The sequence below is a fragment of the Liolophura sinensis genome, chromosome 10, assembly GCF_032854445.1.
Source record: "Liolophura sinensis isolate JHLJ2023 chromosome 10, CUHK_Ljap_v2, whole genome shotgun sequence".
Taxonomy (NCBI): domain Eukaryota; kingdom Metazoa; phylum Mollusca; class Polyplacophora; order Chitonida; family Chitonidae; genus Liolophura; species Liolophura sinensis.
Genome location: NC_088304.1, coordinates 1206608 through 1221016, shown reverse-complemented (window position 1 = coordinate 1221016; position 14409 = coordinate 1206608). Strand labels below are relative to the sequence as shown.

The window sequence follows — 14409 nt, the reverse complement described above, 5'->3', positions numbered from 1 at the left end:
AGCCAATATGAACTGAATTCACAGCGACCGTTCTTGTGAGAAGCTCCTGGGTGATTCGATGTTTGGATTCGCATTACTCTCAATGTAAATCATATACAAGCTTTAGCAATCGCGGGGATTTTCAAATAAACAGTGGTAATACTGCTATTTAAGAGTGATACTCGACCATAAACGCTGTCCTAACGCTGTCGTTTAAGTTATCTTAAACGTACTTAAAATACAATAAAGAGATAATCATGTATCCCCATTGCGTTTTATCAATAATTTTGCCATACATTTTTACCTTGTTCAATGAAAAAGTGTTATAGGAGTTCCAGTGTTTATTGCAAGAACAACAGACAGTTGAGAATGTAATATCATGGAATTTTTATCGCATTCAATTCTTATACACGGAGTTTAAAATCATTTAATTGGGCATGAATCATTGATATACTATATATATATAAATATATGTATATATATATATATATATATATATAGTATATCAATGATCATATAAAACATTTACTTCCATGTACATCCATACAAACAATGTGAATTGTATTTTGCGGTTTCGCTTCAGAAAATACAAAATTATACCGTCTAAAAGAACAACGCCAAATATTTTCATATGTAAATGTAACAGTGAAAACAGCACCGTATAGCAGTTATTTGGCATGTATAAAGAAAAAAAGAAAATTCACTTTTGAATTAATCAGATCTTCTCAAGTAACTATGTTGGTCTTATGTTCACCCATTTTCCGATGATTATATAAACAGGTATGGTGTGTAGTAAAAGAAGAAACGTTGAAAAGAATAATGCTTTGAAACAAAAAAATGCTGAGCAAGTTTAAAAATGATATGTAATATGTCCATTTTCAGTACAACTTTCTGCACTGTGTGCATTATGTCAGACTTTCTGCCCACTACGTCACGCTTTCTGTAACATAGATTACGCTGTGTGCAAAGTGAGAGGTAGCTTACATGTGCACGTGGTACAAAATGATTATAACATAACAGAGATAAGTGAGATTTGTTCTGACATGGCAGAGAAACACCATTAGCAATACCAAACAAATATGACGAGGTCAAACAAAAACAGATAGTGATTTCTGGGTTTGGACGGGATAAATATCAGCGGCGTGAATGCCTCGATCTCCCCCTGAATGCCATCAAGCCGAGCTGACATTTAAATCCCTCCAATCAACGGTCGATGCCAAGATGGCGTCGTGGCCCAGCGTAACTAATCCCTAGTAACCATCTGGTACACCGCCTTTCCGCCGATCTGAGCATGCATCCAGGCTGTCGTTCCGGTGCAGAACACCTTGACATACTGACGTCACCTGACGTACCTGAACGTCGTGACCTTTAGCTCTCAGCCCGTTCAACACTTCCTGCAAAGAAAAAAATATCCTGTCAGCATCTGCAATTGGCACAAGTTTTTAAGAAGTAAAGATACCCTTTCAGAAACACATAAAGGCCTAAAAATGATACTTTTGATGTCAACACTTAAGTTTTTCTGATAAGGAATTAATATAACTTCACACAAAATTCTTAAATGGCCTTATAAGGTGAATGAATCAATTAGAATCAAGCCAATCGTATCACTTGAAAAAAGCTAAAAATGCAGTAATCTACATATTTATCTATTTTTTTTTGTTGATGTGTATTGATCTGCCTTAATACCAATGTATAGTGAAATCTGACATGATACTCACTTAATTCTAATATATAATGACATCACACATGCTGCCCCTTAATGCTAGTAAAGGCCTACACTGACATAGGGCATGACGCCCACTTATTGTCAGTGTAGGCCTACACTGACATCGAGCATGACGCCCACTTAGTGGCAGTGTATGCCTACACTGACATCGGGCATGACGCTCACTTAGTGTTAGTGTAGGCCTACACTGACATCGGGAATGACGCCCACTTAGTGTCAGTGTATGCCTACACTGACATCGGGCATGGCACCAACTAAGTGCTAGTGTCAGCCTATGCTAACATCGGACATGGCACCAACTTAATGTTAGTATGTACCATGGCGTCGGATTTTAATGCCCACTTGATGCTAGTATTGGCCTACAGTGACGTCGGACTTGATGCCTACTTAATGCTAGTGAAGGCCTATACTTACATCGGGAATGGCGCCCACTAAGTGCTACTATAGGTCGGTACTAAAATCGGGCATGACATCGATTTAATGCTAGGATGTACAATGACGTCAGACTTGATGCCCACTAAAGGTAGTGTAGGCCTACACTGACGTCGGACTAATGCCGACTTAGTACTAGTAAAGGCCTACACTGACAACGGACATGACGCCCATTTAGTGCTAGTGTAGGCCTATACTAACACCGGACATAGCAAAGACTTAATGCCAGTATGTACAATGACGTTGGACTTGATGTACACTTAATGCTAGTATAGGCCTACTTTGACATCGGGAATGACGCCCACTTAGTTTTTGTGTGATGGTGGAAGGGTTCAACTACCTAGGTCATACCAGGATTTGAACTCAGATCTCAGCGCTCTACCAACTGAGCCGAAGGGAAATTCCCACTAGCTACTGCTGGTATAAGCGGTGGAAGACTGCATCTGTTGCATTAGTATGTGACCTGGCATCCAGAGCCAGTATATACTGATATATGTACTAATACCGCCTAATCCTTGAGCTTTTTTTCTTCTTTGATAAGCTGTTAAGGAAAAACCTACAAGCGATGTAAATACAATATTTATTGAATGGTTTGGCTCTGTATCGAATCCATGTCTCCTCCATTCCGACCACTTACCGGTGGTATGCCCTTGTCACAGCGGACGAAGTCGGGGACCAGCTGATGGTGCATCCGGGGTTTGTCGATGGCCTTCTGCATGTCCAAACCAAACCACAGGGCTTGCATCGCCACCTGTAACGCCAGAGTGTGGTTGGATTGGGTGGTTCACATTTAATGTGGTTCACATTTTATGTACTTGTATACATGTATACTGGGCTAACAGAAGACAGGGCCTGGTTTTTCAAACTTGTGTTAAGACTTAATACAAAGATTTAACTTCAAGTTTTCAGGCCACATGTGGGAAAGTCTGCCATCAACCTGCGGATGGTCGTGGGTTTCCTCCGGGCTCTGCCCGGTTTCTTCCAACCATAATGCTGGTCGCCGTACTATAAGTGAAATATTTTTGAGTACGGCGTAAAATACCAATCAAATAAATAAATAAATCAAGTCTTCAGTTTTGAACTTGGCCCAAAAATAATTGCGTAACACTGTATTAAATATGAACTAAATTTCCGGCTGTTCCATTTAGTCACTATAAAACTTTACTGGGTTTTGTTAAAATCACAAATATATAATATGATTTGACACCGGTAATAGCTATTATCCCGCATCAGACAAAATACTCCGCTTTTTATTGGACATCAACGGTCACATGGGGTACAGATATATTCTCGAATCCTGCAGACGACGTCAAATGTGTCTGCTAGCTGGTTCCCTCCCCCTGATGGCGCTAATCGCTGCAGATGTTCAAGGTACGCATAATACGTCAGGGAACCAGATTTATGTGTCTGCTGAGTATGTTATCTCCCTTTATTGAGTTATGCCTACAATGGTCACATCGCTGAAGCGATTCACCTATACACCTTCTTCACTTGATGGTCTTGTTGACGCCTTGCCCAGTATGAGGATTACTGACACCATATATTTGTGTATCCTATCACTGATGCCTTGCCCAATATGAGGACTACTGACACCATATATCTGCATATCCTATCACTGACGCCTTGCCCAATATGAGGATTACTGACACCATATATCTGCATATCCTATCACTGACACCTTGCTCAGCATGAGGATTACTGACACCATATATCTGCATATCCTATCACTGACGCCTTGACCAATATGAGGATTACTGACACCATATATCTGTGTATCCTATCACTGACGCCTTGACCAATATGAGGATTACTGACACCATATATCTGCATATCCTATCACTGACGCCTTCCTCAATATGAGGATTACTGACACCATATATCTGCATATCCTATCACTGACGCCTTCCTCAATATGAGGATTACTGACACCATATTTTTACGTATCCTATCACTGAATAACCATGTAACACTTTTGAACAACCGAGCCCTGGAGGTTGAAGATTTACAAACGTCCATCAACAAACTGAGCGAGAGGTACAAGGGATTTCAGACTGAATCAAATGTTTAGATGTTTCAATTCCAGTATAATAATGACAAATACAGCTGATTAAAACTCAACAGATGACCGCGTTGGCTTAATAAGCGGCCTCAATCGACTCATTTGAAATCACTTCACACTGACCAATGGTGGTGCGTGTTTAAATGTCCTGGAAGTGAATTAATATTGAGAATTAGAGCTAGCTAGTTTGGAGGGATTTTAGAACAAAGCACTAGCTAATTACAAGTACTCTTCAGACTAAGAGCTAACTACTTACGAGTAATTTTGAGACTAAGACCTAGCTAATTATAAGTACTCTCTTCCAGACTATATGAATTAGCCAATGAGTGATCGCATTTTCTGGAAACACCATGCTCAGGCTGTTAGCGTGGCCGCTGGGGAAGCGTTTTAATGTGGAAAAGTGCTTTGTTGAATTTGGCTTTGGGAAATCTGCTGCATTTGAATAAATATAAACGTACAAAATAGAATAATACATGATTGCTTCAGGATCACGCAGCCGTTTCAGACTTAGGTTAGATTTAATCTTAAGTCCAACACTTTTTACTGCGGTAAAATTGAGAGTTATCTTTTTTTTCTTTTGATACTTAGAAATGTCATAGCCTTTACAACAAAATTGGAAATTAGTGTTATAGTAGTGTTGAAAGCTCAGGCATTATGCGATAGGTCAAGACTGACTTAAGTCTAAGACAGCTTCGTGATGCCGCATCCGCATTTATCAAGACTTCTGTCATAAATTGCAGGTCAAACTCAAAGCAGGAAAGAACTCAAATATTCATGGTTCTACACATACTCCTTACAGCGCAAGCGTCGCTCTCGACTTTTGCTTTACGTCACTGCCAACAGTAGCAAATTTTGTACAGATATCTTGAACGCTGAGGTCACTGGAGTCACGGTGATGAGGCAGGAAGTGATTCCAGAAAACACAAAAACTCTGTCTCACCCTCTGTCCGTAATAACACGTTACGCGCACGCATTCGGTTTATCTAAAGTATGCACAATATGATTCTAACCAACACCTGACACGATCTTATCGATGAACGTTGATTAAGTAGTTCTGCGCGAGGACACAAGTGGTGAGGCTGAACCTAAACAAGCCTACATGCCTTACAAAGGCTCCAAAGGTCAAGTTTGTTTAATGGCGGCAGTAATGTACAGCGAGCGTAGAGAGCGGCACATACGCTGTGAGGAGTATGTGTTCAGAAAACAATAAGTATCCACATTTTAAAAACATTTTAATAGGGCAGATTCGAGTTCGAACTCTTTCATGGATAAAGGTAGGAAAAGTCCAACTGTATGACCTGCCAAATATGTTAGGCAACTTTTGATCACATTTACTATAACATAGGCGTCGGAAGAAAGTTCTTAAAAAGTAATTTAGACTAGACAAATGATGACTGAGACTGAGAAAATCGAGAAACTGAACGATTGGGAACTTGACAAATTCCTAAAGGAGAGATTTGTCATTTGTGCTTCTGGAAAAGGTCGAGACAGGTGATTGGTAAAATAATGTTAACGAAGGTTGTTTAACATTTTTGACAAGTCAAATGACACAGTAGGGCTGTTTCACTTTTGACGACAAAAGAATTCCTCGAAAATCACCCATTGTGGCTGTGCTTGATATTTTACGTGATAAATACGGGCTCTGGGACATGAAGCATTCTATCCTTACAAGAATTAACAAAAAGTGTTACCCAGGCTACGGTTGTGGTAATCTGCGACCCCCCGGAGGCCCCGGCCACCAGCCGGACTATCCCGTCCTTGTCCACGAAGATAGTGGGTGACATAGAGGATAGGGGGCGCTTTCCAGGCCGGATGAAATTGGCCGGAGAGGGCGGAAGGTTGAAGGCGTTGTTCTGACCGGGCGTGGAGAAATCGTCCATCTCGTTATTAAACACAATACCTGTTCTAGAGCCCACTACTTTAGAACCAAAACTGTGAATAAGCAGAAGAGGGCGAAATTTAGATTCACTGCTTACCATTGGGACATTTCAATATGGCGTTTAAAGATACAACGCTTTTTCAACCACGGTAATGCATTTCCATGGAGAGTCATTTGTGACCGATGTTTAAAGTAAAACGCTTCTATACTGGCAAAGAGCAAACATTAATGATAAGTTCTAAATATTTTAGACAATTACAATGGAGTTAGTTACATGCTTGTCATTGCACCTGTCCAGTGTTGTAGGCAGAATAATAAGTCCAGAATAAACGTTTCGAAAACTACTTTCAAATTGTGATAATGACACCGATGGGAAATTTAATAAAACTGATATGAGTTATTGTGATACGTAACCATGGTCATTCACACATTGTTGTAACGCTAACGTGAATTCGAATTTAAAACGTTCAGGGTCTTTAACCTACTACAAGCCGACCTACCTACTAGTGCTGGTGACCGACACGACATCCCCATTTGCAGCCATTATTGACAGATGGGCGGTACCCAGGTTACGACTATACGTTGATGGTTCTGGTGACTAAAACAGCATGTCCATTTGCAGCCATAACTTACTGGTGGGTGGTACCTAAATTATGACTTAATATAAGTTGATAGCTCTGGTGATCGACACGGCATCTCCATTCACAGTCAAGACTGAAAGGTGGGCGGTACCTAAATTATGACTTATCACAAGTTCATTTTACCGGTGAACGACACGGCATGTCCATTCGCAGCCATGACCGACAGGTGGGCGGTACCCAAATTATAACTTACCGTAAATTGATGGTACTGTTGACAGACACAGCAAGTCCATTCGCAGCCATGACTGACAGGTGGGCGCTTCCCAAATTACGACTTATAACAAGCTGATGGTACTCGTGACCAAAACAGCATCTCCATTCGCAGCCAAAATTCACATATGTGCGGTACCTGAATTATGACTTATTATAAGTCGATGGTACTGTTGACAGACACGGCATCTCCATTCGCAGCCATGACTGACAGATGGGCGCTTCCCAAATTACGACTTATATCAAGCTGATGGTACTCGTGACCAAAACAGCATCTCCATTCGCAGCCAAAACTCACATATGTGCGGTACCCAAATTATAACTTACCGTAAGTTGATGGTACTGTTGATAGACACGGCATCTCCATTCGCAGCCATGACTGACAGGTGGGCAGTACCCAAATTATAACTTACCGTAAGTTGATGGTACTGGTGACAGACACGGCAAGTCCATTCGCAGCCATGACTGACAGGTGGGCGCTTCCCAAACTACGACTTATAACAAGCTGATGGTACTGGTGATCGACACGGCATGTCCATTCGCAGCCAAAACTGACAGGTGGGCAGTACCCAAATTATAACTTACCGTAAATTGATGGTACTGTTGACAGACACTGCATGTCCATTCGCAGCCATGACTGACAGGTGGGCGCTTCCCAAATTACGGCTTATAACAAGCTGATGGTACTCGTGGCCAAAACAGCATCTCCATTCGCAGCCAAAACTGACATATGTGCGGTACCTAAATTATGACTTACTATAAGCTGATGGTACTGGTGAAAGACACGGCATCTCCATTCGCAGCCATGACTGACAGGTGGGCGGTACCCAAATTATAACTTACTATAAGTTCATTTTACTGGTGAACGACACGGCATGTCCACTCGCAGCCATTACTGACAGATGGGCGGTACCCAAATTATAACTTACCATGAGTTCATTTTACTGGTGAACGACACGGCATGTCCACTCGCAGCCGTTACTGACAGGTGGGCGGTACCCAAATTATAACTTACCATAAGTTCATTTTACTGGTGAACGACACGGCATGTCCACTCGCAGCCATTACTGACAGGTGGGCGGTACCCAAATTATAACTTACTACAAGTTCATTTTACTGGTGAACTACACGGCATGTCCATTCGCAGCCATGACTGACAGGTGGGCGCTTCCAAACTACGACTTATAACAAGCTGATGGTACTGGTGATCGACACGGCATGTCCATTCGCAGCCAAAACTGACAGGTGGGCAGTACCCAAATTATAACTTACCGTAAATTGATGGTACTGTTGACAGACACTGCATGTCCATTCGCAGCCATGACTGACAGGTGGGCGCTTCCCAAATTACGGCTTATAACAAGCTGATGGTACTCGTGGCCAAAACAGCATCTCCATTCGCAGCCAAAACTGACATATGTGCGGTACCTAAATTATGACTTACTATAAGCTGATGGTACTGGTGAAAGACACGGCATCTCCATTCGCAGCCATGACTGACAGGTGGGCGGTACCCAAATTATAACTTACTATAAGTTCATTTTACTGGTGAACGACACGGCATGTCCACTCGCAGCCATTACTGACAGATGGGCGGTACCCAAATTATAACTTACCATGAGTTCATTTTACTGGTGAACGACACGGCATGTCCACTCGCAGCCGTTACTGACAGGTGGGCGGTACCCAAATTATAACTTACCATAAGTTCATTTTACTGGTGAACGACACGGCATGTCCACTCGCAGCCATTACTGACAGGTGGGCGGTACCTAAATTATAACTTACTACAAGTTCATTTTACTGGTGAACTACACGGCATGTCCGTTCGCAGCCATTACTGACAGGTGGGCGGTACCCAAATTATAACTTACTATAAGTTGATGGTACTGGTGACAGACACGGCATCTCCATTCGCAGCCATGACTGACAGGTGGGCGGTACCCATTAGGTCAGGTTCTTCAGCAAACACCGGTTCGTAATACGTGTAATTGTGCGTCCTGTCATCTGTGATCCGGGCTCTTATGCTGTCCCCCACATCTGATGAGGTCAAATTCTCGATCATCTGCGGAATGAAGAAGGCAAACTGAGGGCTCTTGCACAAAATGCTTTCTGTAATATCACCTTGAAGGATATGTAAAAGGTATTATAAAACGAAGAGTACGGTTTTAAGAAACATGACCGAAGATATGATAAAAACATGAGACATTTTGTTCCGTTTTTGAGGCATGATTTATATTTCTTACTAGCCCCTCTAATTTACGCATATTTTCTGTCAATGCTCGGAAATATTCAGAAATGACGTCATCAATGAGCTTAATGGGAGCGCAGGACTAGCAAAGCGCTACAAATTCGAGTTCTCTCACTAAGGTGTTTTTTACCGCTATCATTGTTGACCTAACCACAGCAACCTACTTTCTCGACTGGCCTTAGGAAAATTGTTGCTTAAAGCATTTTTTACGCATCAAGAAAACTATGATGTGGCCTATATGTTAAACCACAAACTATATCTTGTATTATAACAACCCAATAAAAACCCAGCGTTTCACGCATCCTTTGAAGCTATAAACAAAAGCCGTATATTAACAGCCGTATGATCCTATATACATCATGTAAAAAAACATTGTTTAAACGGTACTATTTGTCGAAACTTAACTTAAGGACAAAGAAATCGCTGAAATGAAGTATATATCACAGGAAAGACCACTAAACACTGTACAGGAAAATAGTTCAAGTTATTAGTTTAGAATTTTTCCAATAGAATAGAATGGTTTTAAAACCAGAATGTATCTGTGACGTCACATTTTCTGCTTGAAATAGTTCGTTTAAGGCCTATTCGGCGAATATATTCATACATCTATATGTATATATGCATACTTAATGATGAAATCTAGCAGTGTGTGTTCAGCAGCAAAAACCTTATGTAACGTCATTAGTTCCAATTTGATCAGAAATTGACACCGTACAATCCATAGTTTCGTATCGATTTTACTAGAATAAAATAAATGTAATTAAAAATATAATAATAAATCGAACTATTTTTCTGGACAGTGTTTTTCGTCTGATATATATATATATTTCACATTAGTGTTGTCTTTGCCTTTAAAGCTGCTTAAGGATGGTGGGATTTGAGAATGAATTGACTAAGGGAATCCCGCAATTATCGGCATTCACTTCATTATTATTAAGAACGCCTTAAATATTCTACTACACCATATCCCACTTGCCAAGGTTCATTATATTCCAAGCCTATAGTTTGACAGCCAGTGTTGAAAATGTGAGATATTTGTCACAATATTTATTTATTTAGGTATTCATTATTCATTAGCTTTTGGGGGTCATCATTTAAAAAAAAATTAAATCAGTGCAGAAATTTTCTTAAAATTATTAATTTCTTTTGGGAGAAATCAAACTCTTTAGTTTTAAATAGATCGCCGTTGTCTGTTCGACTTACTGTATGACTATGCTTACCTTTGTCACATGCCCTAAAAATAGCTCATCTCCAAGGTTCGTTCTCTTAGCGTATCCAAATTTGAACGCTTCAACAATTCTGTGATAGGTCAGAACCGTGCTATTCACGTCAGCCACGTCAGCTTGTGTAAGGTTGTATCCTGCACAACGGAAATAGAAACGTTAGCGAAATCAGCCTGGGTAAAGCTATATCCTGTTCAAGGGAAACAGAGACGTCAGCCAAATCAGCCTGTGTAAAGATATATCCTGCTCAAGGGAAACAGAGACGTCAGCCACATCAGCCTGGGTAAAGCTATATTCTGCTTAAGGCAAACAGAGACGTCAGCCAAATCAGTCCGGGTAAAGCTATATTCTGCACAAGGGAAACAGAGACGTCAGCCAAATCAGTCCGGGTAAAGCTATATTCTGCACAAGGGAAACAAAGACGTCAGCCAAATCAGCTTGGGTAAAGCTATATCCTGCTACTTTATATAGACGTGAGGCATGTCAGCTTGAGTGATGCTATGTCTTGCACAAATGAAATACAGACGTCAGCCTGAGTGATGCTATATCCTGCACAAAGGAAATATAGACGTCAGCCTGAGTGATTTTATATCCTGCACAAAGGTAATACAGACGTCAGCCTGAGTGATGCTATATCTTGCACAAAGGAAATATAGACGTCAGCCTGGGTGATGTTATATCCTGCACAAAAGAAATATAGACGTCAGCCTGAGTGATGTTATATCTTGCACAAAGGAAATATAGACGTCAGCCTGGGTGATGTTATATCTTGCACAAAGGAAATATAGATGTTAGCCACGTCAGGTTGAGTCATGTTATATCCTGCACAAAGGAAATGCAGACGTTAGCCACGCCATCTTGGTTCATAGGCCAATATTAACACATAAATTTGCGCACAAAAAGATAGGTGTAGGCAATTATAGTATATCTCACCGTCTAGTATGTTAAGTATATAGGAGATGATGAGTCCACTTGATGGGGGACGCGAGGAGAAGATGGTGAGTCCATTTCGCATCTTGTAGCTGACGGGAGATTCCTCGCGCACTGTGTACCTCCCTAGGTCCTCAGCTGTGATTATACCTCCTGTGGGTGGCGAAAAGTAGTTCTGGTCAGCGATGGGTTAGTGTGAGAAATATGCGAGAAAGTTATTAAATCATCCAGTTAATGAACATGAAACATATTTGCATGAGGTAATACATGTGAAAGTCAGAGCATACACGCATAATTTAATAATTTCCACTGAAAGACACTAGATATCATTTAAGAAATAAATCGGAGTTTGCCATGTTCAAATCCCCTAGATAATGCACAGTAGACGGGAGCTGTTCACACTCCTAGAGAACTCCGGAGGCCTGACCCTGGCCCTTCGTTCTCAAACAGTGAACAACTCCCGTCTGCTGTACATTATCTAGGTTATTTGAACATGGCATATTACCTGCTATTTCTTTTCTGATATACCATTATGAAAATAATGGGGTGGGGTGGGGGATAACACCGAAAACAACCGCTCGCTCCTTTTTGTTAATATGTCAGAACAGAGGTTTTATTTCTTGAGAAACTTGTAAATTCGTGTTGAAGTTGGTGCTTCCTGAGATGGTAGAGTTGCCGAGAGTCTGATGATCTTGTGGAGCTGAATGCCCTGTTGCGCATATCCAGATATAAATGTACCACCTAAATGCTTGTCACTTTTTTATATCTCATACACAGAACAAGTGCCTATTGGCCATATGATGTCGGTAATGGTAAATATTTCACCTCTAAACTTAACTGTCTGACTTATTATATGTAAATCCATTTTGCCTTTGTCCTCTGAAAATGTGAGCTGTCAAATTTTGAAGAAAACAGACGTTCTGACAGCAACAAACTAGCCACCCTATTTTATCGGCGAAATGGAACCGTTCGAGTGTCCATGAAGAGAACCACAACTGTATAGATTATCAATTTGGGCACACTTCGCTCCCCATTGCTTAGCGTATTTTTTCAGTTTTTGGAGATATGTTAGAATAATTCAGGAAGCAATGCATGTAGATATGAGAATGTCATTACTGCACCCAGTACAATGCATGTACATATGAGAATGTCATTACTGCACTCAGTAAAATGCACGTAGATAAGAGAATGTCATTACTGCACCCAGTACAATGCACGTAGATATGAGAATGTCATTACTGCACCCAGTGCAATGCACGTAGATAAGAGGATGTCATTACTGCACCCAGTACAATGCACGTAGACATGAGAATGTCATTACTGCACCCAGTACAATGCACGTAGATATGAGAATGTCATTACTGCACCCAGTACAATGCACGTAGATATGAGAATGTCATTACTGCACCCAGTACAATGCATGTACATATGAGAATGTCATTACTGCACCCAGTACAATGCATGTAGCTATGAGGATGTCATTACTGCACCCAGTACAATGCACTTAGATATGAGAATGTCATTACTGCACCCAGTACAATGCATGTACATATGAGAATGTCATTACTGCACTCAGTACAATGCATGTAGATATGAGAATGTCATTACTGCACCCAGTACAATGCACGTAGATATGAGAATGTCATTACTGCACCCAGTACAATGCATGTACATATGAGAATGTCATTACTGCACCCAGTACAATGCACGTAGATATGAGAATGCCATTACTGCACCCAGTACAATGCATGTACATATGAGAATGTCATTACTGCACCCAGTACAATGCACGTAGATATGAGAATGTCATTACTGCACCCAGTACAATGCATGTACATATGAGAATGTCATTACTGCACCCAGTACAATGCACGTAGATATGAGAATGTCATTACTGCACCCAGTACAATGCACGTAGATATGAAGATGTCATTACTGCACCCAGTACAATGCATGTACATATGAGAATGTCATTACTGCACCCAGTACAATGCATGTAGATATGAGAATGTCACTACTGCACCCAGTACAATGCATGTACATATGAGAATGTCATTACTGCACCCAGTACAATGCATGTACATATGAGAATGTCATTACTGCACCCAGTACAATGCATGTACATATGAGAATGTCATTACTGCACCCAGTACAATGCACGTAGATATGAGAATGTCATTACTGCACCCAGTACAATGCATGTACATATGAGAATGTCATTACTGCACCCAGTACAATGCATGTACATATGAGAATGTCATTACTGCACCCAGTACAATGCATGTAGATATGAGAATGTCACTACTGCACCCAGTACAATGCATGTACATATGAGAATGTCATTACTGCACCCAGTACAATGCATGTAGCTATGAGGATGTCATTACTGCACCCAGTACAATGCATGTACATATGAGAATGTCATTACTGCACCCAGTACAATGCACTTAGATATGAGAATGTCATTACTGCACCCAGTAAAATGCATGTAGATATGAGAATGTCATTACTGCACCCAGTACAATGCACGTAGATATGAGAATGTCATTACTGCACCCAGTACAATGCATGTACATATGAGAATGTCATTACTGCACCCAGTACAATGCACGTAGATATGAGAATGTCATTACTGCACCCAGTACAATGCATGTACATATGAGAATGTCATTACTGCACCCAGTACAATGCATGTACATATGAGAATGTCATTACTGCACCCAGTACAATGCATGTAGATATGAGAATGTCATTACTGCACCCAGTACAATGCACGTAGATATGAGAATGTCATTACTGCACCCAGGACAATGCACTTAGATATGAAAATGTCATTACTGCACCCAGTACAATGCACGTAGATATGAGAATGTCATTACTGCACCCAGTACAATGCACGTAGATATGAGAATGTCATTACTGCACCCAGTACAATGCACGTAGATATGAGAATGTCATTACTGCACCCAGTACAATGCATGTACATATGAGAATGTCATTACTGCACCCAGTACAATGCACGTAGATATGAGAATGCCATTACTGCACCCAGTACAATGCACGTAGATATGAGGATGTC

The 14409-nt window shown here is 40.9% G+C and overlaps 1 protein-coding gene across 1 annotated transcript in view; it reads right to left on the bottom strand.

Annotated features, from left to right (window-relative positions):
• Positions 1 to 499: 499 nt before the first annotated feature.
• LOC135476505 (glutathione hydrolase 1 proenzyme-like) overlaps positions 500 to 14409 on the bottom strand; it is a 35410-nt gene continuing 21500 nt past the window's right edge. The window contains exons 7-12 of the mRNA XM_064756541.1: positions 11334 to 11483; positions 10398 to 10537; positions 8801 to 8991; positions 5888 to 6128; positions 2775 to 2888; positions 500 to 1373 (exon numbers count right to left, since the gene is read on the bottom strand). Of these exons, the coding sequence (XP_064612611.1) occupies positions 1230 to 1373; positions 2775 to 2888; positions 5888 to 6128; positions 8801 to 8991; positions 10398 to 10537; positions 11334 to 11483 (980 nt within the window). The 3' untranslated portion in view covers positions 500 to 1229. The remainder of the gene's footprint in view (positions 1374 to 2774; positions 2889 to 5887; positions 6129 to 8800; positions 8992 to 10397; positions 10538 to 11333; positions 11484 to 14409) is intronic.